This window comes from Eretmochelys imbricata, chromosome 6 (genome assembly GCF_965152235.1).
Source record: "Eretmochelys imbricata isolate rEreImb1 chromosome 6, rEreImb1.hap1, whole genome shotgun sequence".
NCBI classification, from domain to species: Eukaryota; Metazoa; Chordata; order Testudines; family Cheloniidae; genus Eretmochelys; species Eretmochelys imbricata.
The window spans coordinates 120,254,813-120,267,018 of record NC_135577.1 but is presented as its reverse complement, the minus strand read 5'-3'; the positions used below and the strand labels follow the sequence as shown (position 1 = coordinate 120,267,018).

The 12,206-nt window shown below is 41.4% G+C and overlaps 1 protein-coding gene across 1 annotated transcript in view; it reads right to left on the bottom strand.

Moving 5' to 3' along the window:
- C6H14orf39 (chromosome 6 C14orf39 homolog) overlaps window positions 1-11,708 on the bottom strand; it is a 52,748-nt gene extending 41,040 nt beyond the window's left edge. Inside the window, exon 1 of the mRNA XM_077820015.1 lies at window positions 11,608-11,708. Within this exon, the coding sequence (XP_077676141.1) occupies window positions 11,608-11,708 (101 nt within the window). The remainder of the gene's footprint in view (window positions 1-11,607) is intronic.
- Window positions 11,709-12,206: the final 498 nt, after the last annotated feature.

Sequence of the window (12,206 nt, the reverse complement as noted above, 5' to 3'; positions counted from 1 at the left end):
ATTCTGTGGCTCCAGAACAGCAGAGTGAACTTATCCCTGTTGATAGTCGGTAAAATCACAATTTAATTCTTTAAAATATGTAATATTTTTTCTTGTGTTAATTGTTTACTAGTTGTAAAAATATTAGGTTAAGGAATATAATCAGTAAATTAGATTATTTTATTCTGAATAATATACACATATCAAGATCCCTGCCTTTCTTTTAAAAAACAATAATATCCATCTATTCAAAGAACTTTCCCAATTTGTATTGTGCTGTATTGTCCCTGCTTGTGTTGTAAGGTCTTTAGGGCAAGATCCTGTAACTTGGCAGAAACTCACTTATTGTACATTGTCATATATACATATACCACTATATAAATAATGTTAAAAATGGAGGATATAACCAAAACCTGAAAAATAGTTGGTTTCATGACTGTTACCAAAATAGTGACTTCAATAATGGCTGATTTAGTGTAATTGCTAGCAAGAAGACAAATATTTAAAGAACAAAGACCTGACATTTAATTTGCTGAACAGGACTGCAAAAACCTTGAATAAGAAATAATATATTCCAGGTGCTGAGAAGACACAAGAAGATATAATCAACATTCACCACATCATTAAAGTTGCAAATAAAAAGTGAACAAAAATGCAATATCCATCCAGACAACTTAATATTACTGTAATAAATGTTTGATACTATTTATGACTAAAAATGTAATTACAAAATTCTAATTCACTACATGTATTGCAAATTGGGCAAAAAGCCACATTAAAAAAGGGCCAAGTTTTTAAACAGCAGAGACTGATGGTGCACACACAAAAAACCCACTGGCACACAGGGATTGCTGTGACTTTCCTCAATTCAAAAACCAAAACCCCTGCTTTTCTTCTGGAGAAAACAAAATAACACTGAAAAAAAAAACCAAGAAGCTTTTATTAAATGAAACACAAAATGTTTATTATTAAACTCACTATGCAAGCATATTTATTCCTCAGATATAAAAAAAGACTCACTGTTCAAACTGAAGAGTTGGAATTCTGAAGTAAAACACAGGAATGCAATATGCAAGACACCAGTCTAACAAGTTAGGCTTATCACTTTCATATTTTCCCTTAAATACTACTACACTGTTACCACATTTATTTGCTTTTCCATCACTCAGCCTATTATAAAGTTTCAACCAAAGCAGTCCAAATATGCTAGAAATACATCTGATTGTTAGTTAGCCAGCAGAATGAGAGTAGAGGTTTTTAAAAACTGATGAAATTCTGGATTGATCTGTCTTGTCTTCTATGATTTTACTTCTACAAGTTCTCTGATGCAACACACTGTGATATAGTCTCCTTCTCAAACAAAAAATTGGGATAAATATCTGGATTTTCAAATTTAAATGCTAGAAGAGAAGGAGGAAGATCAGGATTAGATTCCATCAACCTTGTTTCATCTTCTTCTTTCAGTTCTGGGCTCAACCTTTGTATTTGTGATCACCCATGGTGGGTAGGTAATGGAAAAGTTACCTAAGTTTTTCTAAATCATTTTTCAGTTTTGTCCTTGTACGATTCCAGTTCTTTCCTGTTAATTAGATCAAGAAAGATTTCCACAGAGATATGACAATAGGTATCATCCACCTGTAATCTGTCAAAGCTCTCAGAGACCTCCTTTTCTGTAGATTCCATTGTGTAAAATGAATCCAGTGTTGCGTTCAAAATCTTCTAATACTCAATGCAAATTTCAATATGCTTATGGTCCGTGCTTAATTTGTTTCCAGGGCTTGCCAGGGCTGAGCCCCAGCACCTCTAGGCTTTGCAGTTTATAGCCCCGGCTCCTCTGGGCTTGCCAAGTCAGTTATGAAAGAAAAAAAAAATTGCTTGAGCCCTGGCACCTCTTTCATTACAAATTAAGCACTGCTTATGGTATTTGGATACAAATGTAGAGACTATCTTCTTGAAAGTTCCTCTGAATGTTATTTACAAGCTAGTATATTAATCCTCCTTTTTACGTCAACCAACCATGAGGATGATCTTGAGGAACTTTCACTCTGTATAGCAGGACAGTGGAGGCCAGAGTGTTCCTACTTTCTCAATTATCTTTAAATAGTGTGCTGACCACATTTCAGAAGTTTAGAGGGATTCTAACTGAGCAGATCTCTTATTTCTTTCATTTCATTTTTATTGTCTGAATAAATGGAAAAGGCTTCTTTATTATACTTTTCAATGCATTCTTGAATGCCTTCTTCATCATTTTAAAACACAATATTCTGAAGTTTTCTGAATACATTTTCCTTATATGGACACTGTAGCCACTAACAGGTCACTTCTCATTTTCAACCAATCATCCTGTGTTAATGTCAAAGTTTATTCTTTTTTTTTAGGGCCTGAGCCAAAGCCCACTGAAGATCAATGGATTTTAAATCAGGTCCTTAGTTCCTCCTTTACTTTTGTCTCTATTTCTGTGTCCAGTAGTGGAGCTGAGAATTTAAAACCTGTCTGGAGGAATACATTCAAAGCAAAATGTTTCAATAGTTCATTAAAACTGTTCATTGTGTACTATGTTAGAGGTGAATTGTTAATATAAAAGAAGGCTACAACTTTCCTGTCAAGTTCAAGTCTTTTCCTTTCCCTTTTTTTCATGGCATAATCGCGGCTCAGTATCCAATGACAGTTAATTCCACCAAGTAGTCACCTCCCTTTCTCCAGTCACCAATGACTCCACTCCTTCCCCTTCCTCTCTAGGCTTTTAGATAGTTCTAGCATTAATTTATTCTTTCCTAATAGGCATAACAAGAACTTTCACGTTCTCATCACTTCTCCTTTTACTTACACTTTTCATTCAAAGGCTGAAGTTAAAGCCTAATTTTTCTAGTATCAAAAGTCTTTCAAATATGTGTTGTATACTTTTTTATTCCAACATTTTTATTTAAGTAGAAAATATTAACAAAAGAAACAAGATTTTTTTTTATAAAACATCAATTAGGTTACATAGGAGCTAAACCAGGACATTGTACCAGGGAGAATCATAGAATATCAGGGTTGGAAGGGACCTCGGGAGGTCATCTAGTCCAACCCCCTGCTCAAAGCAGGACCAATCCCCAACTAAATCATCCCAACCAGGGCTTTGTCAAGCCTGACCTTAAAAACCTCTAAGGAAGGAGACTCCGCCATCTCCCTAGGCAACCCATTCCAGTGCTTCACCACCCTCCTAGTGAAAAAGTTTTTCCTAATATCCAATCTAAACCTCCCCCTTTGCAACTAGAGACCATTACTCATACACACACTTTTAGACTACTGTTTGGTAAAGCTTCTTGCCGCATTAGACTCAGTGACCCTTACACTCCCTTCTAACCCTGTGGTTCTATGGTTACAACCATCTGTAATTAAAAGTTCAGCTTATATCATACTTACACATTGCAATTGTCCTTACTAGTCTTGTTATGCTTGTGCAAATAAACAATTGCATCATTATTGTTGTTTATATTTTCATGTAATCGACAGATTTCATTCTTTCTTTCCACAATACTTGCAGTATATACTGAAATAAAGAATACGTTTATTTTATTTACCATATATCACTCACAACAGACAAAATAATAGACTGGATTTACATAATACTAGGATCTGGCCTTGTGCAGTATCTGGAGTTCTTTGAGATTTGTGTCTCTATGGATGTTCTGCTTCAAACGTGCACGTGCCCCTGCACCTTTCATCAAAGATTTTCAGTAGCACAGCAGTCCTTTTGGTCCACACATGCAACCTACACATCCTTGTGCCCCCTACCAAGGATACATAGGGTTGCACAGGTGAATTGCCTTCAGTTGCTTCTCTACCGCAAAGTCCCTGAAAGAAAACTCTGAAGCAGAGAGGAAGGAGGACAGATAGTGGAGCACACACAGGGACACACATCTCCTATGAAAGACACAGGGGCATATATGCATGCCTGAAATGGAGCACCCATAGGAACACTACTCGAAGAAGAAACAATATGTTGTACTAACTGAAATTACCAACAATTACAAGGAAGTATTTGAGGTTAGGCTGATCTAGCAGAAAATTATATTTCATTCACACTGGTCCTCACATAGATTAAAGTGCATGGGCCACAGACTGCTCCTGGAGATGTGAGTCTCCCAGAGTTACATTGGCTTACGTGTTTTGGGAATGTCTCAGGATACAATCCTTTTGGCTAGAAGTAGACAGGAGAATTAATACGATAATACATATCTCCTTAAAAATTATGTCCCAAAACTGTATTTTGGAATATATTCCATCATCTTGGAAACTCTCCAAGTTGGTTCTCTAGAGCGGTGCATTTAGTCAAATGACTCATGTTGCTTACATGGAAGAGCAGACTGCCTTCAAAGACAGAAGGCACCGAGACCTGGCTGACCTAGCAGCTAAAGATCGGGTAAAATCTTGAAGAAGAGGGACATCAGACGAATCTGAAAAGATTTGGTCTAACCTTTTAGAAACCTTTGATTAATTCCTAGTGGGTGGAAACTGAAATGTTGCTCTTCTTCTCCCCTTCCTTCCTTACCTTTCCCTCATTTCCCATTTTTTTTTTACTTTTTCTGTTCTTCCCTTATTTGTGGGGGGAGGGGTGTCAATAAAATATAAACTGAGGTTTTGCCAGCTGCAGTATTTCTGCATGTTATATACACAAGATTTAATTATAAAATCAGCTCTTAGGGTAGGAATCATCTCAGCACAATCAGGCTCCAATCCTGACTGTGGTATCCAGGTACTACTGTAATATGAATAAGGAATTCCCATTATTCTGTGGTTACATAAATTGGCAGAGAATTTAAATGGATTACATCAACTTAAAATCAAGTCAGTTTTTAAAATTAAGTAAAAAGTAGTTTCACATATTACAGCTTCCTTTGAATCCTCATGTCAGTATTTGTGGGTTTCCATTCACATTTCTCTCCCCTGCTGCTGGGTGAATGACCCACACAAACAGGGGAATGTGACTCTGTTTGTACAGGGGTAACGGTGACATTGACTATAAAGAATAACAAATGAACAAAGCAAAACAAACAAAAAATAGATAAAAATATTAGCAAAATATTTTACTCTAATCTGTTAGTTATAGTCGTCTTAAGTGTTTCTTGTAACAGCAAGTAAACATGTTCAGAAAAAGTGTGATATTTAAGTTGAGGTGCAGATTTAAGTTGCTGTCACATAATTCATAGTATAGCAAAACCTATCTCAAGGGACTGACAAAAACAAGTTGCTTAATGGAGGTGGTCTCCCGATAAAGGTGGAGGAAAACTGTACTCTTTGGCTGACATCAACTGACGTAGCTCCATTGAGAGCAAAGGAGCTTTATTAATTTACCCCAGTTGAGGAACTGCCCCATATGCATTAAGGCTTCTTTAAAGAAGTCTTCTAAGACATGAGGAAGGTCTATAAGAGAGGTTTCATGTAGTTATAATATTTCCAATGTTTTACTTTTGTCTACTCTTATCATTTTTAATCTGTATTGTTCTGACCTTCTGCAAAATACAGTAAGCTTTTTGGCACAATTTACTGATAAAGATAGCTGTGGAGAAACAACCTGATGTATTTGTAGATAGGTTGGATAAATGATTATATATTGCAGTGAATAGGCTATTTCCTGCAGCTGAGGCTGGGGTTTGCAAGAAGTCTAAAAATTCTGACACCTCCCCCCCCCGAAAGGGTAGAAAATAAATGGAGAGAGCCATTATGAATTAACGTGCCACAGGATATCATATCAAGAATCTCTCTCTCTCTCACACACACACACACACACACACACACACACAGTTCAAGTATCTACCCTCACTGATTCAAAACAGAGACTTGAATCTGAGTCTCCCATATCCCACGTGGGCACACTAACCAGGCTATTGGCTGTTCTGGGATAGGTATCTCTTTCTGTTTTTGACCAGAAATTCCATTTTGGAGAAACATTCCTGACAAAAATTATGTCTAAACTGATAAATTTCAAAAGTTTTGATTTTAACAAAACAGCATTTTCCAACCAATCAAAAAAAAAAATTCTTCACCAGCTCTAGAAAGAGGCTAGAGAAAACAAGAGAGGCAGGTAAGGGAGATGTTAGAAGCTGAGCAAGGGAAGCTGAGCGGAAGAAGTGCCAGCCAGATGTGAGGAGCTACAGCTGTGTGCCAGCCAACTGGGCAGGGGCAGGTGTTTGAGCAGCATGCCCCTGGATGTACAGAAGAAACTGAGCACCACGAGATAATAGTGAAAGGAGAAAGTAAAGGCTGCTGGAGGAATAAGAATAAGAGTAGCTGCAGGCAGCTTTCATTATTCATTCATCCACCCTTTGAGCTCAAAACAGCTCTGATGTACTAGGACTAATGGGTTAAATGCAATACGTTCAAATGTCTGAAAAAAGTCTTATAATGTAAGACTACTCACAATTTATCTGGTGCTTCACATGTTCCTTAGCATAAGAAGTTTTCTCAAGCTGGAAAACTGAAATAAAAATATTCATTTTTTGTTTACTATCATTTTCTAAACAGAAATTGAATGATTAAACAATTAACATTTCACAACACAACTTATTCTTTTTTAATATTATATCTTAGCAAGAGTTACCTATAATTATTATCTCTCCCTACAAATAGCCCAGTTATTAAGTATCTGAGGGGTAGCCGTGTTAGTCTGGATCTGTAAAAGCAGAAAGGAGTCCTGTAGCACCTTATAGATTAACAGACATATTGGCGCATAAGCTTTTGTGGGTGAATACCCACTTCTTCAGATGCATGTCTGAAGAAGTGGGTATTCACCCACGAAAGCTTATGCTCCAGTACATCTGTTAGTCTATAAGGTGCCACAGGACTCTTTGCCCCAGTTATTAACTAACTCCTAGCACCAACCTCCAACAAAACCCCATACATAACAGAATAAAATAAAGACAAAAATAAAAACTGATTACTTAAATGAAGAATGACTGCTTAAAGTTGAAATCTTCATTATAAATCAGTCCTCACATAAAATATTACTCAATTCCAGAACTCTCAATATAATATATAGTGACCTACCAAGCTCTAGCAGAAGTTTGTCTAAGTTGCTTAAGAGAGTGTCATTCATTGTGTGGACTACAGCAAAAGAAAAAAACAATACAAGGACTTACTGAAAGAAATTCAAAAGCTCATATTAATAGAATAAACAAGACAAAATTATAATAAAATAACAGATATTTAAGATAAAAAGAAAATAAATATTTTAAAAACTATAAACTGTCTAAACTGTTTTGACAGAACTCTCACGTGTACTTCATTCAAATGGTAATGGACTCCATTATGACTCTGAGCTACGTTGAGGAGAGAAGGAGGTGCATCACCTGAGCAAAGCTGTCTGGAGGAATTATACCTCTAAAACACATATCTACCTTCAGAGGCCTAGGGCAGTGCAGGGAATGGTGCCCCTTGTTATACCTGTACAAAAGTTGCAGCCACTGTTCCCCCCAGTTTAGCCATTCTGTCAAAGGCCATCCCAACAGGGAAGAGGCTACTCCCTGCTCTGTTCACACCTCTTGGAGAAGCTGCAGCATAGTTAAGGCCCCAGTTAGCACGATAAGCAGTAATAAAAACACCATATATTGTACTTGCAATGTATACTTAGGAAATGGCATAATGGATCAGACCAACAGTATGTTTATATAGCATCTAGCCTGACTGGGGTCTCTAGGCACCACCATAATACTAATAATAAATACGAATAGTGTAGCCCTATATACTGTCTAACTACTAGCACATTACAATATTAGATGCTTCAGAAAAGGTGAAAAATACTCATAGTGGATAGCATGGCTATGGGACAAGTTTCTTCTTAATCTCTAGCAGTTAGTGGTTGGATTATGACCTGAAGCACAAGAAATAACATCCCTTACACATATTTATCCTAGCTAGAGTAACTATGGATAGTCCTCATAGTATTCATATGATGCTCTATTCTTTAAAATCCTACTACAATATTAGCCTCAGTAATATCTTGCGGTACTGAGTTCCACAGATTCTTATGTGTTGTGAAAAGTATTTATTTTTATCGGTTTTAACTATGCTGCCTTTAAATTTCATTGGAACACCCCTTGTATGTTATAGGAGATGGTAGCATCACCTACTCTATGCTGCTAATTATTGACTCTTTTATATCTTCTCTTGTACATCTCTCTAAATGTAGTAGTTCTAATCTTTTTTCAATTTATTTTCATATGTCTAATAACTTTTGTTGCCATTCTCCAACCCTTTTCTATTTCTTTCATATACTTTCTCAGATAAGACTGAACATAATATTCAAGGTAAGGGCCATGCCATCTGTTTATGTAACTGCATTATACTTTCAGTATTATTCTCTGTCTCCTTCCTAATACAACCCTAGAATCTTGCGGGGATTTTTTTATCACCACTTTGCCTTAAACAAATGTTTTCACTGAGCTGTCCATAGTGACATATACGTCCTTTTGCTGACGGATTACAATTAATTACAGTTAATGATAGTCCTCATAGTATTCATATGACTACTCATAATTACAGTTAATGTGGCAGAGCAACCATTACTATAGGATACCTTGATTTATGAACTTCCCAACTTTTAACGTTTATATTTTCAAACGAGTATTTCATTAACAAATATTTTCTTTGCATTCATGTGCAATGTCTTCATTAATATCTGCCAGCACAACATATCCCTAAAATCCTCACAAAATCAGAATGATCACTTGATTGACATGCTCTATTTCTGCTGAAATGTGCCAAATAGAAGGATTTTGATGAAGAAGTTTCCCTGGACTGAAAACCGAGTCTACTGTCTGCAAAGCATTAGAAAGAAAATCTTGCAGGCCACCCTGTTGGTTGTGCATAAGCACTAAAATACTAACCATCTTATGCTAAATTCTCAAAGCAGGATAGAAAAGGTGCACCCCCAAAAATGTGTGCCTGGATGCCAGTTGCAGGCCCAAAATTTTACATGTGAATTTTTGCAGGTGCTACTGCTAAGGCTGCATATACTTTTGAGGAGCACTTATTAGGCCCTGTGTTGAAAAATTAGCAGGACATGGTCCACTAAAGAACTTTACAGGCTCTGAAAGAATTTCAGGAACAAGACAGAAGAGATGATGGAGCAAAAAGCTGCTCACAAGCAGCAGGCACCACCTGTGCTTTACCTTTAGGCAGAAGCAACATAAATGTTTGGCACCTAGGGGAGACTCCTCAACACACACATTACCCCAGTCTTCCCGTCAGCAAGACGAGGGAGGAAGACAATGTATAGATACAATCTTCCACCTCCGGCAACTTGAAGCCTCACTTTTATCTGGTGACGCCACAATACTGTTCATCTGAGGCCCATGAATTGAGTCCAGCACTGGGGAGACAATGGGGGTTCTGGGCCTTAATGAAGAGTGATAATAAAAGGGAGTAATGGCCTTAAAAAATAAACCTATAGGGAGCCCCCTCACCCAAGGTGTATTGACAAAAGACCCAGGAATGGTGATACTATGGTGGATGCTATAGAAAACCACAACTTGACACAACTCCGGTGTCAAGTGGAGTGCCCCAGGGGTTGGTCCTGGAGCCGGTTTTGTTCAATATCTTCATAAATGATCTGGAGGATGGTGTGGATTGCACTCTCAGCAAATTTGCGGATGATACTAAACTGGGAGGAGTGGTAGATACGCTGGAGGGCAGGGATAGGATACAGAGGGACCTAGACAAATTGGAGGACCTAGACAAATTGCCAAAAGAAATCTGAGGAGGTTCAATAAGGATAAGTGCAGGGTGCTGCACTTAGGACGGAAGAACCCAATGCACAGCTACAGACTAGGGACCGAATGGCTAGGCAGCAGTTCTGTGGAAAAGGACCTAGGGGTGACAGTGGATGAGAAGCTGGATATGAGTCAGCAGTGTGCCCTTGTTGCCAAGAAGGCCAATGGCATTTTGGGATGTATAAGTAGGGGCATAGCGAGCAGATCGAGGGACGTGATCGTCCCCCTCTATTCGACATTGGTGAGGCCTCATCTGGAATACTGTGTCCAGTTTTGGGCCCCACACTACAAGAAGGATGTGGATAAATTGGAGAGAGTCCAGCGAAGGGCAACAAAAATGATTAGGGGTCTGGAACACATGACTTATGAGGAGAGGCTGAGGGAACTGGGATTGTTTAGTCTGCAGAAGAGAAGAATGAGGGGGGATTTGATAGCTGCTTTCAACTACCTGAGAGGTAGTTCCAGAGAGGATGGTTCTAGACTATTCTCAGTGGTAGAAGAGGACAGGACAAGGAGTAATGGTCTCAAGTTGCAGTGGGGGAGGTTTAGATTGGATATTAGGAAAATCTTTTTCACTAGGCGGGTGGTGAAACACTGGAATGCGTTGCCTAGGGAGGTGGTGGAATCTTCTTCCTTATAAGTTTTTAAGGTCAGGCTTGACAAAGCCTTGGCTGGGATGATTTAATTGGGGATGGGTCCTGCTTTTGAGCAGGGGGTTGGACTAGATGACCTCCTGAGATCCCTTCCAACCCTGATATTCTATGATTCTATGAACTTCCATGAGAATAAAAATAAAATACAGTAAAAACCCACCCTCCTACATACTAACAAGACAGAGAAGCAGGTTAAATACCCAGGCCTGCCCCAGCCCTTCTGCCCCCCAGGGCACGATGGGAAGTGAGCTGGGATCATGGGGGTAAATACACCCACCCTTCCCCCCTCGGGGCACGGTGAGGAAGAGATGGTGGGTCACAGGGGTAAATACCCAGGCCTGCCCAAGCCCCTCCCCCCTCAGGGCACTGTGGGGAGTGAGCTGGGATCATGGGGGTAAATACCCCAGCCCCCCCTCGGGGCACTGTGGGGAGTGAGCTGGGATCACGGGGGTAAATACCCCAGCCCCCCCTCGGGGCACTGTGGGGAGTGAGCTGGGATCACGGGGGTAAATACCCCAGCCCCCCCTCGGGGCACTGTGGGGAGTGAGCTGGGATCACGGGGGTAAATACCCCAGCCCCCCCTCGGGGCACTGTGGGGAGTGAGCTGGGATCACGGGGGTAAATACCCCAGCCCCCCCTCGGGGCACTGTGGGGAGTGAGCTGGGATCACGGGGGTAAATACCCCAGCCCCCCCCCCCCCCCGCGGGGCACGGTGAGGAAGAGCTGGGGGGGTCACAGGGGTAAATACCCAGGCCTGCCCCATCCCAGGCACTAAGCTGAGGGCGGGATCCGGCAGGCGAACACCCGCCCCAGGGCACCGCGGAGAGAGGGGGCTGAGAGCGGTAAGTACCCAGCACCCCCAGGGCAGCTCCCGCCAAGCCGCGGCACCGCCTCAGCGCTGCCTCCAAGGCCCGGCCCGCCGCTGCGGAGCGCGGGAAGGAGGCGGGACGGCGGCTGCCCGCAGCCGGGTGAAGGGGGGCACCGAGGGGGGCAGCCGGGCAGGGGCTCTGGACAGAGGACGAGACAAACGGGGGGGCAAGGATCCAGACCCGGGAGTCCTGAGGTTTGGGCGGGATTCCCCTCCCCCATTTTCATCCAAATCTCCCGACCCGACCCTTCAGCTCTGCCTGCAGGCGAGCCCCGCCCGAGCCTGGAGCTCTCTCTGGCCCCCGCCCTTTGCTAGCCCTAGGGGCGGCCAAGGCGAGCAGGATCGGACCTACTGACGCCGGTGGCGCTTGCCCGCGGCTTGTCTGCTCCCTTCTTCCCCGGGTGCCCTCTGCCGTCGAGGCCGTGGCAAGAACTGCGGGGCTGCCGGCGACATTTGGGTGGGGGGAGTCTTTACATCGGCGCGCCTACCGGCACGCCAGGACCTGAGACGCCCCCCCCCAGACTTTTGGGTTGTCGCGAAAAGACGTTTCTAAGCCTCATGGTTGCACAGGAAAGCCTTGAAAGTGAGGCCTAAAGGTACCTCGGACGGTCTTTTTTTAAAAGAGTACATACAAAAGAACCCCAAATGCATTATTTTTATTTGAAAACCGCATTATATTTAAACCAATCTCATTAGTGTGGGGGATCTAACTCCTGTTTTTGAATGCTTGGGGTTGGGATTACTGGGATTGTATCCAATATCAATGCAGCATGCTGCCACACTAGGTATTCAGGTACAGAATCCAGTTCATGTCCTTTGGTTACTGACTGGCACAACTGCAGGATCCTTGGTTGGGAGTACTGCCCCCAGGAAGTCAAAACACCCCATGTAACCCTTCACTGCAGCTTTAACAGGCTCTGGAAGAAGCTGCTTCTAATCCTCCTTGCCAGA